The 15,808-nt window shown below is 40.5% G+C and overlaps 1 protein-coding gene across 1 annotated transcript in view; it reads left to right on the forward strand.

Annotated features, from left to right (window-relative positions):
• Positions 1 to 15,808, forward strand: part of DNAH14 (dynein axonemal heavy chain 14) — a 363,900-nt gene that overhangs the window by 35,753 nt on the left and 312,339 nt on the right. Inside the window, exons 6-8 of the mRNA XM_034667630.1 lie at positions 9,939 to 10,069; positions 12,675 to 12,827; positions 13,962 to 14,074. Of these exons, the coding sequence (XP_034523521.1) occupies positions 9,939 to 10,069; positions 12,675 to 12,827; positions 13,962 to 14,074 (397 nt within the window). The remainder of the gene's footprint in view (positions 1 to 9,938; positions 10,070 to 12,674; positions 12,828 to 13,961; positions 14,075 to 15,808) is intronic.

A 15,808-nucleotide genomic window follows, 5' to 3' on the forward strand; every position in this document is an offset into this window, starting at 1 on the left:
GGTGAAACCTGATGGGGGCTTGAACTTTATGGTGGGAGCTTGATAGGCAAAAGAGAAGAAGAATAGTTAGCAGTACAGGGATGAGGGGATGGGGTCCAAACGAAGGGTGGAGAGGACTGGTTTGGATGGGAGGAGAAAAACCTCCCTTACGAAGTCAGAAGGGGCAGGAGGAAATGATGGTGCAGGGGAGGGTTCGTTGGCTTACTTAGCACAGGCACATCGAAGGAATTCCTGTCCGACGCCTTTGTGTGCCCTGGGAAGTAGGCATGAAAATCTGTTGGAAGTAGAGAGATTGGAAGGTGAAGGATCAGGGGTTTGAGGTGCATGTGAACTAGCCATTCCAGAGCCAGAAGGGCGAGTGAGCCAGGCAAACAGTAGGATTTCAGATTAGTGTTCAGGGGCCATTTGTGATTAATTAAAGTGGATTTCAGAAGTTACCAGTCCACTCACGTTTGGGCCTTTGTCTGACAGCTATGCACACATAGGGACGCTGTTCTGCCACGGAGATGAGATCAAAAGAGTGAGAGTTGCAAGAGTGTTGTTGAAAGACAACATAAGTTCAGCGGGATCAGGAGAAAGATGCAAATAAGCAGAGGGATGATGGATAGTAAGTCATGGGGCCGTGAACTGGAGGTGCCAATGAGGTAAAGAAAAATGCTGACGTTGGGAGTTCCGAGCAGGCTGGAAGGAGAGAGGCTGGTGATGATGGGCTCTCAGGGGTGATCTCAGAGTGGTCGGCTGAAGCAGACTAGAGATGAGAGGGTGTTTCGAGACTGGGGCGAGGGGTGTTGTGTCCGCCACCAGGATAACAGGGGTTCACTACGAGGAGAGTAGGCCCTCCCTGGGCCAGGGTTCCAGAGTCACTGAGTGGCCAAGCAGGGGGCGGAGTCCAGCGAAGCCTGGAAGAGTCTGAGGTCATGGGAAGGCATGAGCTGTGGGGGAGCAGGGTGTGGGGTTTTTTTTGGTTTTTCTGTATGTTTTTTCTTTTTTGAGATGGCAAATTGTAAGGATTGGGAGCAGGGAGGGATACAAGGCCACTTTCCGATATTGGGGGATTTGGGGTGCTGGTGTGTCAACAACCCCTGCTTGAGAGGGCTGCGTGTTCATGAGGTCTGGGAAGTCACTAGGCTCCAGTTCAGGCAGGGGAGTGTGCGCGAGAGACACTTGGAGTGGACGTTAGGGAGAAAGGAAGGTTTGCACGGTTGTCTCACAGACTGTCCACTGAAGCCCACATTTCGTCGTGCAGTCTCCTGAACAAGACTTCTGTTGTCTTACCTTTCTCTCATCCCTGCCCTGGCCCTGACCTGCTATTAAAAACCTTACCGTCATTCCGCGTTTGATTCCGTGGAGCAGGACGGGCGTGTGGTCTCTGATTATACAAATAGGACATCTTCTGTCTCTTTCTTTCTCTCTCCCTGTGTCTTTCCTCTTAATTAGGATTATTGGCTGAAATAGAACGTACTGGCTATTTTGCTTGTACTTGTTTTGTTTGTAATTATTGTGCCTTATCCCCTTCTTAATTGTAGCTTGGTGCTGTACACCACATAAATCTTCGTTAAATGAGAAAGTGTAAAATTATTTCCTTTTAAAAAACTGCACTTTCAATAATTTCCCCATTCTTCTTCATGCTGAGGATCCACTGATCAGGTAAGTCATAGAAGGAATCTGTGAAAGAGGCTGCATGTTACTTTTCCGCATCTGGATCTGAGCATTTTCTGGCCTCAGTTATCAAATTACAGTTAATAAAAAGCTTTTGTTAATGTTTTTCACATGAGAATTCACATTTTAAAGATTTATTGTAATGCTAAAATTAACATTTATCTTTGTAAGCACTTACTGTGTGCTTTTTTAAAAAAGATTTTATTCATTTGAGAGAGAGAGAGAGAGAGCATGAGCAGGAGGGAGAGGCTGAGCAGGGAGCCCGGTGTGGGGCGTGATCCCAGGACCCGGAGATTATGACCTGAGCCAAAGGCAGATGCTTAACCACCTGAGCCACCTAGGTGCCCCTTACTGCATTTAAATATTAACTAACTTAATCCTTGTAACATTCTATGAGGTTCTCACAGTCCTCATTTCACAGGTGGATAAAGAAAGGCGGATGGGTTCCTTACAAAGTAACTCACAGCATTGAGTGGTAAAGCCTGTAACTGTGCTGGGGATGAAAGCGGTCTGACTCAGAGCCTGTGCGATTAGAAACTGAAATTGTATCGTGATCGACTGTATGGACTGGCAGGTGGAATTGCCGTGGGATTATTTATAGCCCTTGCTGGTTACTCAGTTAATAATGCTTTTATTTTTAGATTACTTCCAACAAATTGGAACTCAGCAGGATCCTTCAAAACCAGTTTCTCCTAAGAAGAAAGAGAAATCAAAGGGAAAAAAGGATCAAACTCACGCTTGTCCAAAAGTTGAGAAAAAAAGGCTTGTGTCCTATGATAGAACAGGTACGTAGTATCACCAACCCAGCTTGTTTAGAAGACACACCATTTTTTTTCAGAGAATTCTGTGGTTTTATGTGTTTGAGTAGGACACTGACTTTAGAAGAAACAGTCTTACTGAATTTTATGTGTTTGCTTAAAGAACTGGGTTTTTTTTAGTCTTTTTGAAAACCTAAAATATCAGTAGATTGAAAAATGGGCAGAGTCTGTACTCTATGTTCTTAATTAGGAACAATCTCTAAAGGTTATGGTTATGGAATTGTGAATAAAGTTGTATGGCTGTTTTATCCTTTTAGTAAAATTTTGTGGTATCATTATATTTAATTCTTTTGTGTCTTTGTCTGACAGAGTTTAAATCCCCAAATAAACATTTTATTTAAACTGATTTTCCTCACTCACGTTTTCCAGTTTGTATTTTCTCTGTCCCTGAGATTCTTATTTGTATTAGTATCCTAAGTTTGACAGGAAAAGGGAAACTTTTCTCTGTTTCACTCATACACTGTGGTCCAAGGCAGATTAGTCATAAAGCTATGGAGACTTAAACTTCTGGGCCCCTCACTTAACTAGGCTTCATTTTTTTTAAAAAAGAAGATCCCCACTATTACGAATGCCTCGGATGGCACAAAAGCCGCGTGTCTTGTCTGCACCCTTCCCGCCGAGTACAAGCGGCAGCTGTGTGACAGAGCCGGGCTCCTGGACTAGGTCACTCTATGTGGCATTTTTGAGATGTAATAAGACCCCTAATCAGCTGACTTTTTGTTAATCCAAAGGACATTTTCCTGGATGAGCCTGCCCTAATCTGATGAGCCTTCAGAAGAGACCAGAGCAGGAGTAGATGTCGTGCTGCTGCCGTCGAAGGGGCAGACGGCCACGTGGTAGGGAGGGCCTCGTGGCCAAGACCCCGAGGTAGACTTTCGTAGCCGACTGTAGTACCTGGCCACCTGTTAGCCGCTCATGTGGCCACAAAGAAGGGAGTTCTGCCGGCAGCCTGGGGGAGCTTGGAGGCAGTTCTTTGCCTGGCCGTGTCTCCAGATGAGGGCATCGTCCGCCAGCGTGTTCATGTCAGCGCTGTGAGACCCTGAGCAGGGGACCCAGCGAAAATTTGCTAGATACCCGAGCCTTGGAAACTGGGGGATGATAGATGCGTCGTGTCTTACCCCCAGTTTGTGGCAATAGAAAGCAAGTACAGAAGTAAAGTGGTAAACGTGTAGCTCAGGGCGCTCCCCTTTCCGTTCCCTGTCCTCCGTTACAGTGGGGCCAGCCCACGGTCACACTCACATGGGCGACTGTCCTTTCCATGGATCATCTACATTGATATTTGTCCATTTTGGGAGTTTAAAAATTTGTCCACGTGTGTTTTGACACTGGTTCCTTCAAAAGCCAGAGCCTTGTTCCCCTCCCTTTAAATGAAGGCCCAACTTAGTGACTCAGTTCTAACCAATAATATAGTGGACTTGATAGTTTGCAGTTGTACAAAGTAGAGTGTGCTGGAAGCGATGCTGTGTGCCCTCCAGGACTAAGTCACGACAGGCATAGTGATCCCTGCTCCTGCGTGCTCTTTCGGCGCCCTCTGTGGGGGCCGCCCGTGTCCTGTGACACACAATACGCAGCCCTACGGAGAGGTCCACTGGAGAAAGAGCTAGACGTCCGGCCAATGCCATGTGAGGGAGCTAACCGGGAGAGGGGTCTGCCAGCCCCAGGAAAGCCCTCAGCATTTTGATTGCAACCACATGGGAAACTGAACTCCTGACCCATAGAAACTGTGAGATAATAAATATTTGTTTTAAACCTCTTAATTTTAGGACAGTTGCTCACACATCAATAGATAACGAATACATCCATAAGATATGACATTATTGTGTGTATGCAGAAGTGCACGCACCATATTGACCAGAATAAGCTAGATAGAGAATACATGGTACGATTTTACTTATATCAAGTAAACACTAGGTAAAATTGATCTCTAGTCTTGGAAAGCAGGAGAGTGGTGGTGACTTTTGTGGGAACGGGCTAAAGTGGAAGTAGTAACTGGGCAGGGTTTCAAGGCCGACTTCAGGGGTGCTGGTGATGCTTCTCTTCTCGATGGTGTGCTGGTTCCAGGGTACGTTAGTGCCTGAAAATGCATCAGGCTGTATGTCTATGGATGATATGTGTACTTTTCTGTGCATATGTTATACTTTAGCAAAAGCTTTAAAATACACACATATGTGACGTTTTATTGTGTCCCTTTGTAACCTGTCCTTATGAGATCATTCATGTTGATGTGCACTTTTGGAATTTACTCTTTCTCTCTTTCTTTTAAGATGACTTTTTGTCTAGAATGTCTTCTCTTCTCTTTTTGCCCCTCTCAAGCCCTATGTTAAGATCCATTTTTATGAGATGTCTATAAAGCTCTCAGTGAGGTCCCGAGTCTGCCGTGATCCTTCTCCTTGGAGTGAGTGCAGTACTTACTGGCGGTATGGCTCCTTTGACAGTTTTTATGTGTCATCTTTCATTATGAGGACATAGTCACATGGTAGAATAATATCGGCACTTACATTTTAAACTCCAAGGCAGCAGAAGTTCTGTTTTTAAACTATCTTTTTTTTTTTGAGAGAGAGAGAGAGAGAAAGTGTGGGGGACCGGGCAGAGGGAGAGAGAGAATCCCAAGCAGATTCCATGCCCAGCACAGAACCCGACGTGGGCTCGATCTCATGACCCTGAGATCATGACCTGAGCCGAAATCACTAGTCAGATGCTTAACTCCCTGAGCCACCCAGGTGCCTCTTTTAAACTTCTTAAAAGAAAGGTTTTATTTTCATCCTAAAGATACTTGGTTTTACACTTAAATGCCAGCACTCTTGATTAAGCACTGTCTTCACTGTTACTCCTGTTAAAGATTCTGTCTGGTGTCAGTGCTTCTTCAAGGCTGTAAGATTAGAAGGTGAGGGCCCTAGAAGGTCAGCCCAGTGCTCACTAATGAGATTTTATTGTGTCTAGAACAGAAGAGATTGGGTTGTGTTTACATTGACAAAATAAATTTAGTCTTTTTGCTGCTTTCTTTCTCTTTCTCTCTTTTTTTTTTTTTTCATGGTTTTTTTCTGGAAGACTTTCTCTTGAAAGTTGGAATTTCCTGACCTTACTTCGGGTACCTGGATTCCGGACTCACTGTGAAAGTGGAATGCAGGCTAGTGTCCTGGTAGTTCTGATATAAGGAATTGCTGTCTTGGATCATACCATGCACCCAGCACGCTAGGACAGTGCCTCACCCTGCCATGTTAGGTGTAAAATGGATTGTCTGATTTCAGTAAATATCTGTGATTTTCTTTTTTTTTTTCCCTCTAAGATTTTATTTATTTGTCAGAGAGAGAGAGAGCAGAAACGGGGGAGTGGCAGGCAGAGGGAGAAGCAGGCTTCCAGCTGAGCAAGGAGCCTGACTTGGGACTCGATTCCACAACCCTGGGATTATGACCTGAGCCAAAGACAGACGCTTAAATGACTGAGCCACCCAAGCATCCCTATCTACGATTTTCTCAATTAATCTGGCTTTTTAGAAAAATTTCTACCCAGCATTTTGGAGGATATATATTTTCCTTAAACTTACTACTTATTCCAAAAAATCGTTATTTTGAATTTGTCCTAAATCGCTTCCATTCTCCAATGGTTCATTAAATCTGCCAGGTTGCCACCAAGAATGGATGTGTTAATTTACACTTTTGCAGTATTGCATAAGAGCAATACCCTGGCCAACAGTTGATATTTTCTAACTCAATTTTTTGCAAGTCTGATGGGTGAGAATGGCTTTTTTATGATTTTCTGATTACTAATGGGGTTGAATATTTTTTTGGTATGTTTACTGGCCATTTGTCTTTTTCTATAAACTGTTCATCTTTCTATCAAAACATTTATTTCTTATTGGGGAGAACTCTTTAAATATTTGATATGCTAATCCCTCGCTTCTTACATAGGTGATAAACATTTTATTCTAACTTGATAATTATGCTTTAGGTTTATTTATGATGGCTTTCCTGCTGTATAAATTGCTAAGTTTGAAGAAGTCAAATTTATTATTTTTTTTAACGNTTTTCTCTTGAAAGTTGGAATTTCCTGACCTTACTTCGGGTACCTGGATTCCGGACTCACTGTGAAAGTGGAATGCAGGCTAGTGTCCTGGTAGTTCTGATATAAGGAATTGCTGTCTTGGATCATACCATGCACCCAGCACGCTAGGACAGTGCCTCACCCTGCCATGTTAGGTGTAAAATGGATTGTCTGATTTCAGTAAATATCTGTGATTTTCTTTTTTTTTTTCCCTCTAAGATTTTATTTATTTGTCAGAGAGAGAGAGAGCACAAACGGGGGAGTGGCAGGCAGAGGGAGAAGCAGGCTTCCAGCTGAGCAAGGAGCCTGACTTGGGACTCGATCCCACAACCCTGGGATTATGACCTGAGCCAAAGACAGACGCTTAAATGACTGAGCCACCCAAGCATCCCTATCTACGATTTTTTCAATTAATCTGGCTTTTTAGAAAAATTTCTACCCAGCATTTTGGAGGATATATATCTTCCTTAAACTTACTACTTATTCCAAAAAATCGTTATTTTGAATTTGTCCTAAATCGCTTCCATTCTCCAATGGTTCATTAAATCTGCCAGGTTGCCACCAAGAATGGATGTGTTAATTTACACTTTTGCAGTATTGCATAAGAGCAATACCCTGGCCAACAGTTGATATTTTCTAACTCAATTTTTTGCAAGTCTGATGGGTGAGAATGGCTTTTTTATGATTTTCTGATTACTAATGGGGTTGAATATTTTTTTGGTATGTTTACTGGCCATTTGTCTTTTTCTATAAACTGTTCATCTTTCTATCAAAACATTTATTTCTTATTGGGGAGAACTCTTTAAATATTTGATATGCTAATCCCTCGCTTCTTACATAGGTGATAAACATTTTATTCTAACTTGATAATTATGCTTTAGGTTTATTTATGATGGCTTTCCTGCTGTATAAATTGCTAAGTTTGAAGAAGTCAAATTTATTATTTTTTTTAACGTGCTTTGATTCTTTTTCAGGAGCATATATTTTCTCTAATATTTCTGTAATTTCCTTTTCCACGTTTACTTCTGTAATCTATCTATAGTTTACGCTTGCCTATAACTGCATTGTTTTCAAAATGGCTANTCACCCTGCCATGTTAGGTGTAAAATGGATTGTCTGATTTCAGTAAATATCTGTGATTTTCTTTTTTTTTTTCCCTCTAAGATTTTATTTATTTGTCAGAGAGAGAGAGAGCAGAAACGGGGGAGTGGCAGGCAGAGGGAGAAGCAGGCTTCCAGCTGAGCAAGGAGCCTGACTTGGGACTCGATCCCACAACCCTGGGATTATGACCTGAGCCAAAGACAGACGCTTAAATGACTGAGCCACCCAAGCATCCCTATCTACGATTTTTTCAATTAATCTGGCTTTTTAGAAAAATTTCTACCCAGCATTTTGGAGGATATATATTTTCCTTAAACTTACTACTTATTCCAAAAAATCGTTATTTTGAATTTGTCCTAAATCGCTTCCATTCTCCAATGGTTCATTAAATCTGCCAGGTTGCCACCAAGAATGGATGTGTTAATTTACACTTTTGCAGTATTGCATAAGAGCAATACCCTGGCCAACAGTTGATATTTTCTAACTCAATTTTTTGCAAGTCTGATGGGTGAGAATGGCTTTTTTATGATTTTCTGATTACTAATGGGGTTGAATATTTTTTTGGTATGTTTACTGGCCATTTGTCTTTTTCTATAAACTGTTCATCTTTCTATCAAAACATTTATTTCTTATTGGGGAGAACTCTTTAAATATTTGATATGCTAATCCCTTGCTTCTTACATAGGTGATAAACATTTTATTCTAACTTGATAATTATGCTTTAGGTTTATTTATGAAGGCTTTCCTGCTGTATAAATTGCTAAGTTTGAAGAAGTCAAATTTATTATTTTTTTTAACGTGCTTTGATTCTTTTTCAGGAGCATATATTTTCTCTAATATTTCTGTAATTTCCTTTTCCACGTTTACTTCTGTAATCTATCTATAGTTTACGCTTGCCTATAACTGCATTGTTTTCAAAATGGCTAACCACTTTCCCATTATGATTATGAACAGTTAATGATCGCTCAACTGATTTGAAAATACCTTTATACCTTTTTTCACTTACTAGATTGTGTTTTGTAAATGGTCCTATCTCTGGTCTATAATCAGTTTTACAGATCTCTTTTCCTATGCCTTAAGTGCACTACTGTGGTTTCGATAGGTATGCGTTGTTATAGCCTAGTCTGCATGGCTTACCTCTCAGCTGGACGTAAACTCTTTGTGCCTACGCTAGTGTCAGCACCCCCCCTTCTCTCTTCTACACCTAATAATAACTAGCTTTCTTTTCAATTAAGTATTTTAAACTTCTTTCCATGTTTAAGCAACTGATAGGGCCCAGACTAGGGTGAGACAGGTGAGGTGCCTAGGGCACAAGGTTAAAAAAAGAATTTACTCTTAGGGTTGTGTAGGACCGTATCCTGGTCCTGACTTTGTTTTACACAACAGTTCAAGTCCTATTTAGTCCTGAGTTAAGAAGCTGTTTTGATCAGTTGGTGTCTGTGATTCCTAGAGATCCAGAAATCTTGAACAGCTTCATAGCATTGCTGATTTTGCCAACATGGTTTCTGGGTTGCTTCTCTTCCCAAGATTTGTTTTATCAAGAAAAGCAGAAGGGCTAAGAGGACAAGCTGTAGAGCATGGTGAATAAAAACCAAGAAAAAGGAATGTTTCAAGAAGGAGAGAATCATTAGCTGCTAAGAGATCAAGAAAGAAGGTCTGAGGGGTGCCTGGGTGGCTCACTCAGTTGAGTGTCCAACTCTTGATCTCAGCCCAGGTCTTGATCTCAGGGTTGTGAGTTCAAGCCCCACCCTGGGCTCCATGCTGGGTGTGGAGCCTACTTGGGAGGAAGGAATGAGGGAGGAAAGGAGGGAGAGAGAGAAAGGAGGAGGGAGGGAAGGAAGAAGGGAAGGATGGGAAAGAAAGGTAGGAAGGGAAGGAGGGAGGGAAGGAAGGAGGGAAGTAAGGAAGGAGTGTATTGCATGAGAATCTTTAGGAAGACTATTTCCACCTTGCATGGTCATCACTTCTTTCCTGATCCTACTGCTTCCACACCATCTTTGGCTTTTATTAAGAAAAGCCTCCTAACTGGCTCCTGTTCGAGTGTCTTCTCTTGCCAAGTACCTGTGGAATGTGGAATTAGGTCTTTTGTAATAACTTTTTTAAATGGAAAAATATTATTGCTTTTTTCTGGCTTCTGTTAAAATTAAATTTTTAAGCTATATTTTCTCTTCCAATTATATGGTCTTTGTGTAAACTTTAAGTTTCCATTTAAATTTTTTGTTTACGTAGAAATATTTGGAATGTTATACATTATCCTAAGTGATGCCTGTACTCACACTTATATTAGATCTTTTTTTTTTTTTTAATTTTCTAAACCAGAACCAGAGGATGATGATGTGACAAGACATATTATAAGGCTAAGAGAAAAGTTTGGTTGGCAAACAATATTACCGCGGCACTGTTTGGAGTACAAAAGTTCCAAAATTGCAATTCAGAAGATTATTCTAAAGGTATTAGTCTGTTTTATCCAGTTTTATCCTATAAATCTTAATTTATACCTTAATCTTAATTTTATTCACTTCACAGATATCAAAATTAGACATTATTACATTAATATCAAATTATAATCATTGTTTCATACTAAATGCTTATGAAAGTGTTGGGCATCATTTCACTTGTCTTATTTCAAGGAGGGAGAACAGATTAAGATATATCTCTGAAATGTGAATCTACTCTTATGTTCCTATCAGGGTTTTTTTGTGATTTAGAAAGAAATTCTAATGTACTTCTGTGATGTTGTATCCTACTGCCTGGTACCCAATTTTCTATATCATTGTCTTCATATTTCCTTATCCTTTCCTCTTCTCAGAAGTTTTAGCCTGTGCAGGGTCACATGACCAGAGGGTATAAGTGGCAATGAGAAGTAAGGTCTGCCTCCTGTGCCCTTCTTCATTACAGGAGATCGAAAATTGGGCAGGATCATCTGTAACTACTTTTAGACCCAGGATTCTCAAAGGGCGATCCCCCGGCAATCACATCAGCATCACCTTGGAGCGTATTTGCCATACATGTTCTCATCTCCACCGCAGACCTTCTGAATTGGAAACTCGGGGTGGAACCCGGTGATCTGTACTTTATGAAGCTCTCCAGGTGATTCTGATGCACAATTGAGAGCCATTGTTCTGGACCAGGACCAGCTTATTTTTTCTGAGAAGTGCCAGATAATAAAGATTTTAGGCTTTGCAGGCTCTCTGATCTCTGTTGTAATCACTCAGCTCTGTCACTGCAGTGCAGAAGCAACACCAGACAGTATGTAAGCAAATGGGTGTGGCTGTGTTCCAGTGAAACTTTATTTACAGAAATAGGCACCTAGTCCTGGCCAGAGTTTGCTGATCCCTGCTCTGGACTGTTACCAGGAGGATAACTGGTCTTTGCGTCATTGTCAGAAGCAGCATTCCTGTAAAGCAAAGCACCATGGATAATGGAAGCAGAGTCGCCCAGCTTTGAATCTCTATTTATATGCTCACTGTGTGTTTTGGGGCAAGTTTCTGACCTCTCTGAGCTTCAGCTTCTTTGAGCTTGAAATGGAAATAACAGTACTTAACCTTAGTGAGCTGTGAAACTTAAATGAGGCATGCAGGTGGCCTGGTGTCCGGCACGTAGTGGGGATGGTGGTTGAGAAAACACATAGTTGTGCATGAGCCAGCTGTCCTTGGACTCACTGAGAAGGGATGTTTCATTTGTTTGTAAAGAAAGGATTGAGAATATGAAAAAATACTTGCTTTTAATTGAAAAACAATAATTTAATTGGAACATATTATGCTTCTAATAAGTGGATGATTTAATTACATACATGACCCATTTGGATAATTGTGTCCACATTAAGTTTCTAGTATCCTCACTTTCTGGAATGTAATTAGAACAAAAATGCCTCAAGTGGCCACATAACTAACCAAGCCACCTACTATACAAATCATCACCTGGACCTTATTTATTTCATTTTACTTGCAGTTTTTAAACTTGTTTTTTAAGGTTTCCAGGTGCGTATCATATGAGAGGTCAGAACAAGACAATGAAGGGTGCCTGGGTGGTGCAGTTGGTTAAGCATCTGGCGCTTAGTTTTGGCTTACGTCATGATCATCAGGGTCATGAGATCGAGCCCCGCATCAGCTCTGTGCTCAGTGGGGAGTCTGCTTGAGATTCCCTCTCTCCCTCTCCTTCTGCTGCTCCCTCTACTCTCTCTTTCTCTCTCAAATAAATCTTAAAAATAAAACAAGACAGTCACCACCTGGGATGATTAGGGAGAAACAGTAACAGTCTTCAACGAGGACAAAAACTTTTTTAAGAAGTAAAACTGGATCAAAAATTTTAAATTCCAGTGATTGGAAAGTCTCAAAGCTAAAATAAAGAAATTGCACTTAAAATTTTTTCTAAATATGAAGTGGATGATTTCTCAGTAATGCCTGGTGAGTAAGAAAGAGGCATTATAGTATATTGCAAGGTCTCAGAGCATGGATTGTATTCACATCTCAACTTGCCCCTTCCTTCCCAAATTACCTAATTTCTCAAAATACTAGTTTCTGCATCTGTTTAATGAGCTTAAAAAGATCATCATCTCTGCAGGTTATTTAAAAGATTAAATTTAAGAGATTAAATTCTTGTGGATAATGTATATGAAACACTTATTACTTTTTAAATATTTATTATTTACTTCACAAATATTAGTTATTGTTATAATACTAAGCCATCATCATTATCAAAATAAATGATTAACATGCTTCAAAAGCTTCTGGTGTTGGCAAACAAATTTATAATAAAAGTGAGGCATGAATGTTAAAGGTATGTTGCCAGGTTCCTTGTTTGACTAAGAGTGCATTAGGAGGCATATTGATGAATTTTCATGAATGTTGTTTCACCACATTATAAGAACAAAAATTACATATTTTAAATCTTTCATAAGATTGGTCTTGTTGAACTTTGGACACAAGTTTAGCTTTCCTCAGTGATATTACTCTTAATTTTAATCGAAAATTTTTTCAATTTACTGAGTGATCTGTCATTCAGCCATTTTATTACTTCATTTGGTCAAGTTATTTAAAATTTTTTTAACCTCAGGAACCTTTAATGGATGACGGAGAATTTGTATATTGCCTTCCTCGGAAAAATCGTCAGGTTCTCTATAATCCGTATGATCTTCAGGTGGTTTCTGCCCACAGAGCTAGACATTGCAAAGAATTTTGGATTATTACTGCATCATTTATCTCAAAGGTAATATAGAATGTGTGTTTTCAGCTTTTAGAATCATATTGGAAAAATATTATCCAATTTAGACTATCTTTGTGTGTTTCAGAAAAACCTCATCATTTGAGGGATAGTTTATGTTTAAGATCCTCTTTGGGAGAAAATTATTTAACAGCAAGTTTTTGTTTTTCTTTTTTATAGAGATATAGGTTTAAGGATTCAATTTCAATAACTTTTTTTAATCTCAATTAAGTGTAGCTTTTTTTTTTAAAAAAGAAAACTAGACTACAGGGATTTGCTGACATAATAGGAATTATAATAGTAAAAGAAAATGTTTTCTCAGGTTTGTGAGAAACTTCATTGCCAGATGTAGAAAACCCCATTACCCTCTTACATAGCGCTCTGATACTTACCGCAAGTTGTAATTACAGAGTTACTTTTTTTGATCATTTTCTTCGTGTCTGTCTGCTTCCCCCTACTCTGCCAGCCAACCACACTGTAAGCGCGCGTGGGCAGGGCCACATCGGACGAAGCAGATCTGTAGGTGTAGACGTGGAGATATCCCTGATGTGTACTATCAACCGAAAATGGGAGGAACAACTTCTGTATAAACAAAAATATGCACATAAGTACATATGTGCTGGTATAGTCATACTTTTATTTCCAGAAGAAATTTAAGAAAAGGTTAACATTCAGATGGGGAAGAGGGACTCTGGGGAAGGGAATTCCTTGATGAAAGGCCTGTGGTTCTTGGATGTCAAAGTAGGGTATCTTTGTAATGGGATTATTAGTCCCTTTGAAACTACTATATCCCTGTAGTCAAAATTGAGCTCATAAGTATTACTTTTATAGAAAATGTGCAAATCATGAGACTGAAGAAATGAACAAATATTTGTGAAAAGTATCTAAGGATGAGAAAGAAGTTTCTCTGATTCTTTCTCTATTGGAGCTTGAGAAATAGCATTAGACAAAGGGCAAGGATAGAAGCAGTGTGGAAAGGGAGATCAAGTTTGGGTATAGATGAAGTGGTGGAGGTCATACAGAGGACAAGCTTAATTATAAAAGCAGGTAGTTATGAGGCAAACAGGCTTTCTTAGTTTCTTGAAAATCGTGCATATTTTTTAAAGAAATAAAGTCATGGTTTTGTGCTTATATTTGCAGGTTACTAAACTAGGTGATGTAGAAGAAATAGAACTCATACCTGCTTTGGAATGGCTTTTAGAAAGAACATGTTACTATTTATTACAGCAATTCAGGATATTTTCCAATTTTCGGTGAGATGAAAGAAAATGAAACCAACTATTTGTAGTATGGTCCTGTTGAAATAGCAACTGCCTGGTTCATGTGTGGGTTCTACATAATGCCATCTTTATGGGGACTATTAGAGGAAACGGGGTATTCCGTAAAAGGTTCTTAGACAAGATGGAGGCGTAGGAAGATCCTGAACTCACCACCTCCCACAGACACCACAGACCTACAGCTGTGTGTGGAATAATTTCCTTGGACGAGTTCAGAAAACTAGATGGACAGTACCTCCACAACAGAGGAAAAAGGCAGCATGGAGATAAGTAGGAGAAACAGAGACATGCTCTCACCTGAACCCCACCCCCAGTGCGGCAACCCACAAACAGGAAGGATCTCAAAAATGTGGAAACTACCTGAGAAGTAAGGAATGTTGCCCACATCAGGCACCCCAATTCTTGGGTTCTGCACCAAAGAGATAAGCCACCAACATGGAACACAATGGGAATTATGTCCAGGAAAACCATAGAACCTAGGGAACAGAGAACCTGCTCATAAAGGGTTTATATGCACAGCTTATATGCACATCCTGGGGCCCAGAGCGAAGGCTGCACCTTGAAAAGTGTCTAGGGCACATGTAAAGGAGACCCATTTACTATTCTTAAGGTGAATGCCAGAGAATCAGGTATCTTTTGGGACTCTTTCTGGGAAAGACAGGTGCCATTTTTGCAATCCCATTCCATTTTGCTAATGCCAGTGTTGGCAGTCACTGCTTGGGCAGTCTTCCTGTAACCTGGGCACACCCCAATCCCCCATGCCAGAAGTGCACCACAGCCATCTGGGCAAGCATCCCATCCATCCATCCCTAGCCGTAACTGCACCCCAGCTTGCCTGGTGAGTGCCGTGCCCCTTCAATGCCACAGCTGGGCCTCACCAGCCAGCAGGTGTGCATAGCCCACACTTGGGACTCCCTTTGAGCATCTGGCACCGGTGGCCAAAGGGGATTGTGCTTCTCAGCCTCACAGGTCACCTACACAAGGCCATTTCTTCAAGTTTGGGAAAGATAGATGTTTTGCCTAATCCATAGGAAAAAAACAGAAAATCAGCAAAATGAGAAGACTATCTTCAATGAAAGAATAAGATAAAACCTCAGAAAAAGACCTTAATGAAATGGCAAGAAGTAAATTACCTGATCAGTAGTAGTTCAAAGTAATAGTCATAAAGATGCTTACCAAATTTGGGAGAGGAATGGAACACAGAACTGCAGCAAAGAGAAAATACAAGAAAATACCAAATGGAAGTCACAGAGCTGAAGTAGAATAAATTAACTGAGAAATACATTAAAGGGGTTCAGCAGCAGACCAGATGCATCAGAAGAGTGGGTCAGACAGTGAGCTAGAGGATAGAGCAATGGAACTCACCTGGACAGAGCAGCAATAAGAAGAGAGGTTTTTAAGAAGTAGAGATAACACAAGTGACCTCTGGGACAATTTCAGGTTAACATTCTCATTATAGGAGTCCCAGAAGAAGAAGAGGGGAAAGAGGGGGCAGAAAAACGTATTTGAAGAAATAGTGGCTGAAAATGTCCTTAATCTAGGGAAGGAAACAGACATCCATATCCAGGAAGCCCAGAGATTTCCAAATAAGAAGAACCCAAAGAGATTCACACTGAAATATAGAGTAATTAAAATGTCAGAAGTTAAAAATAGAGAATCTTCAAAGCAGTAAGAGAGAAATAACTTGTTACATACAAGATAAACCCGTAA

This window comes from Ailuropoda melanoleuca, chromosome 8 (assembly GCF_002007445.2).
Source record: "Ailuropoda melanoleuca isolate Jingjing chromosome 8, ASM200744v2, whole genome shotgun sequence".
Lineage (NCBI taxonomy): Eukaryota > Metazoa > Chordata > Mammalia > Carnivora > Ursidae > Ailuropoda > Ailuropoda melanoleuca.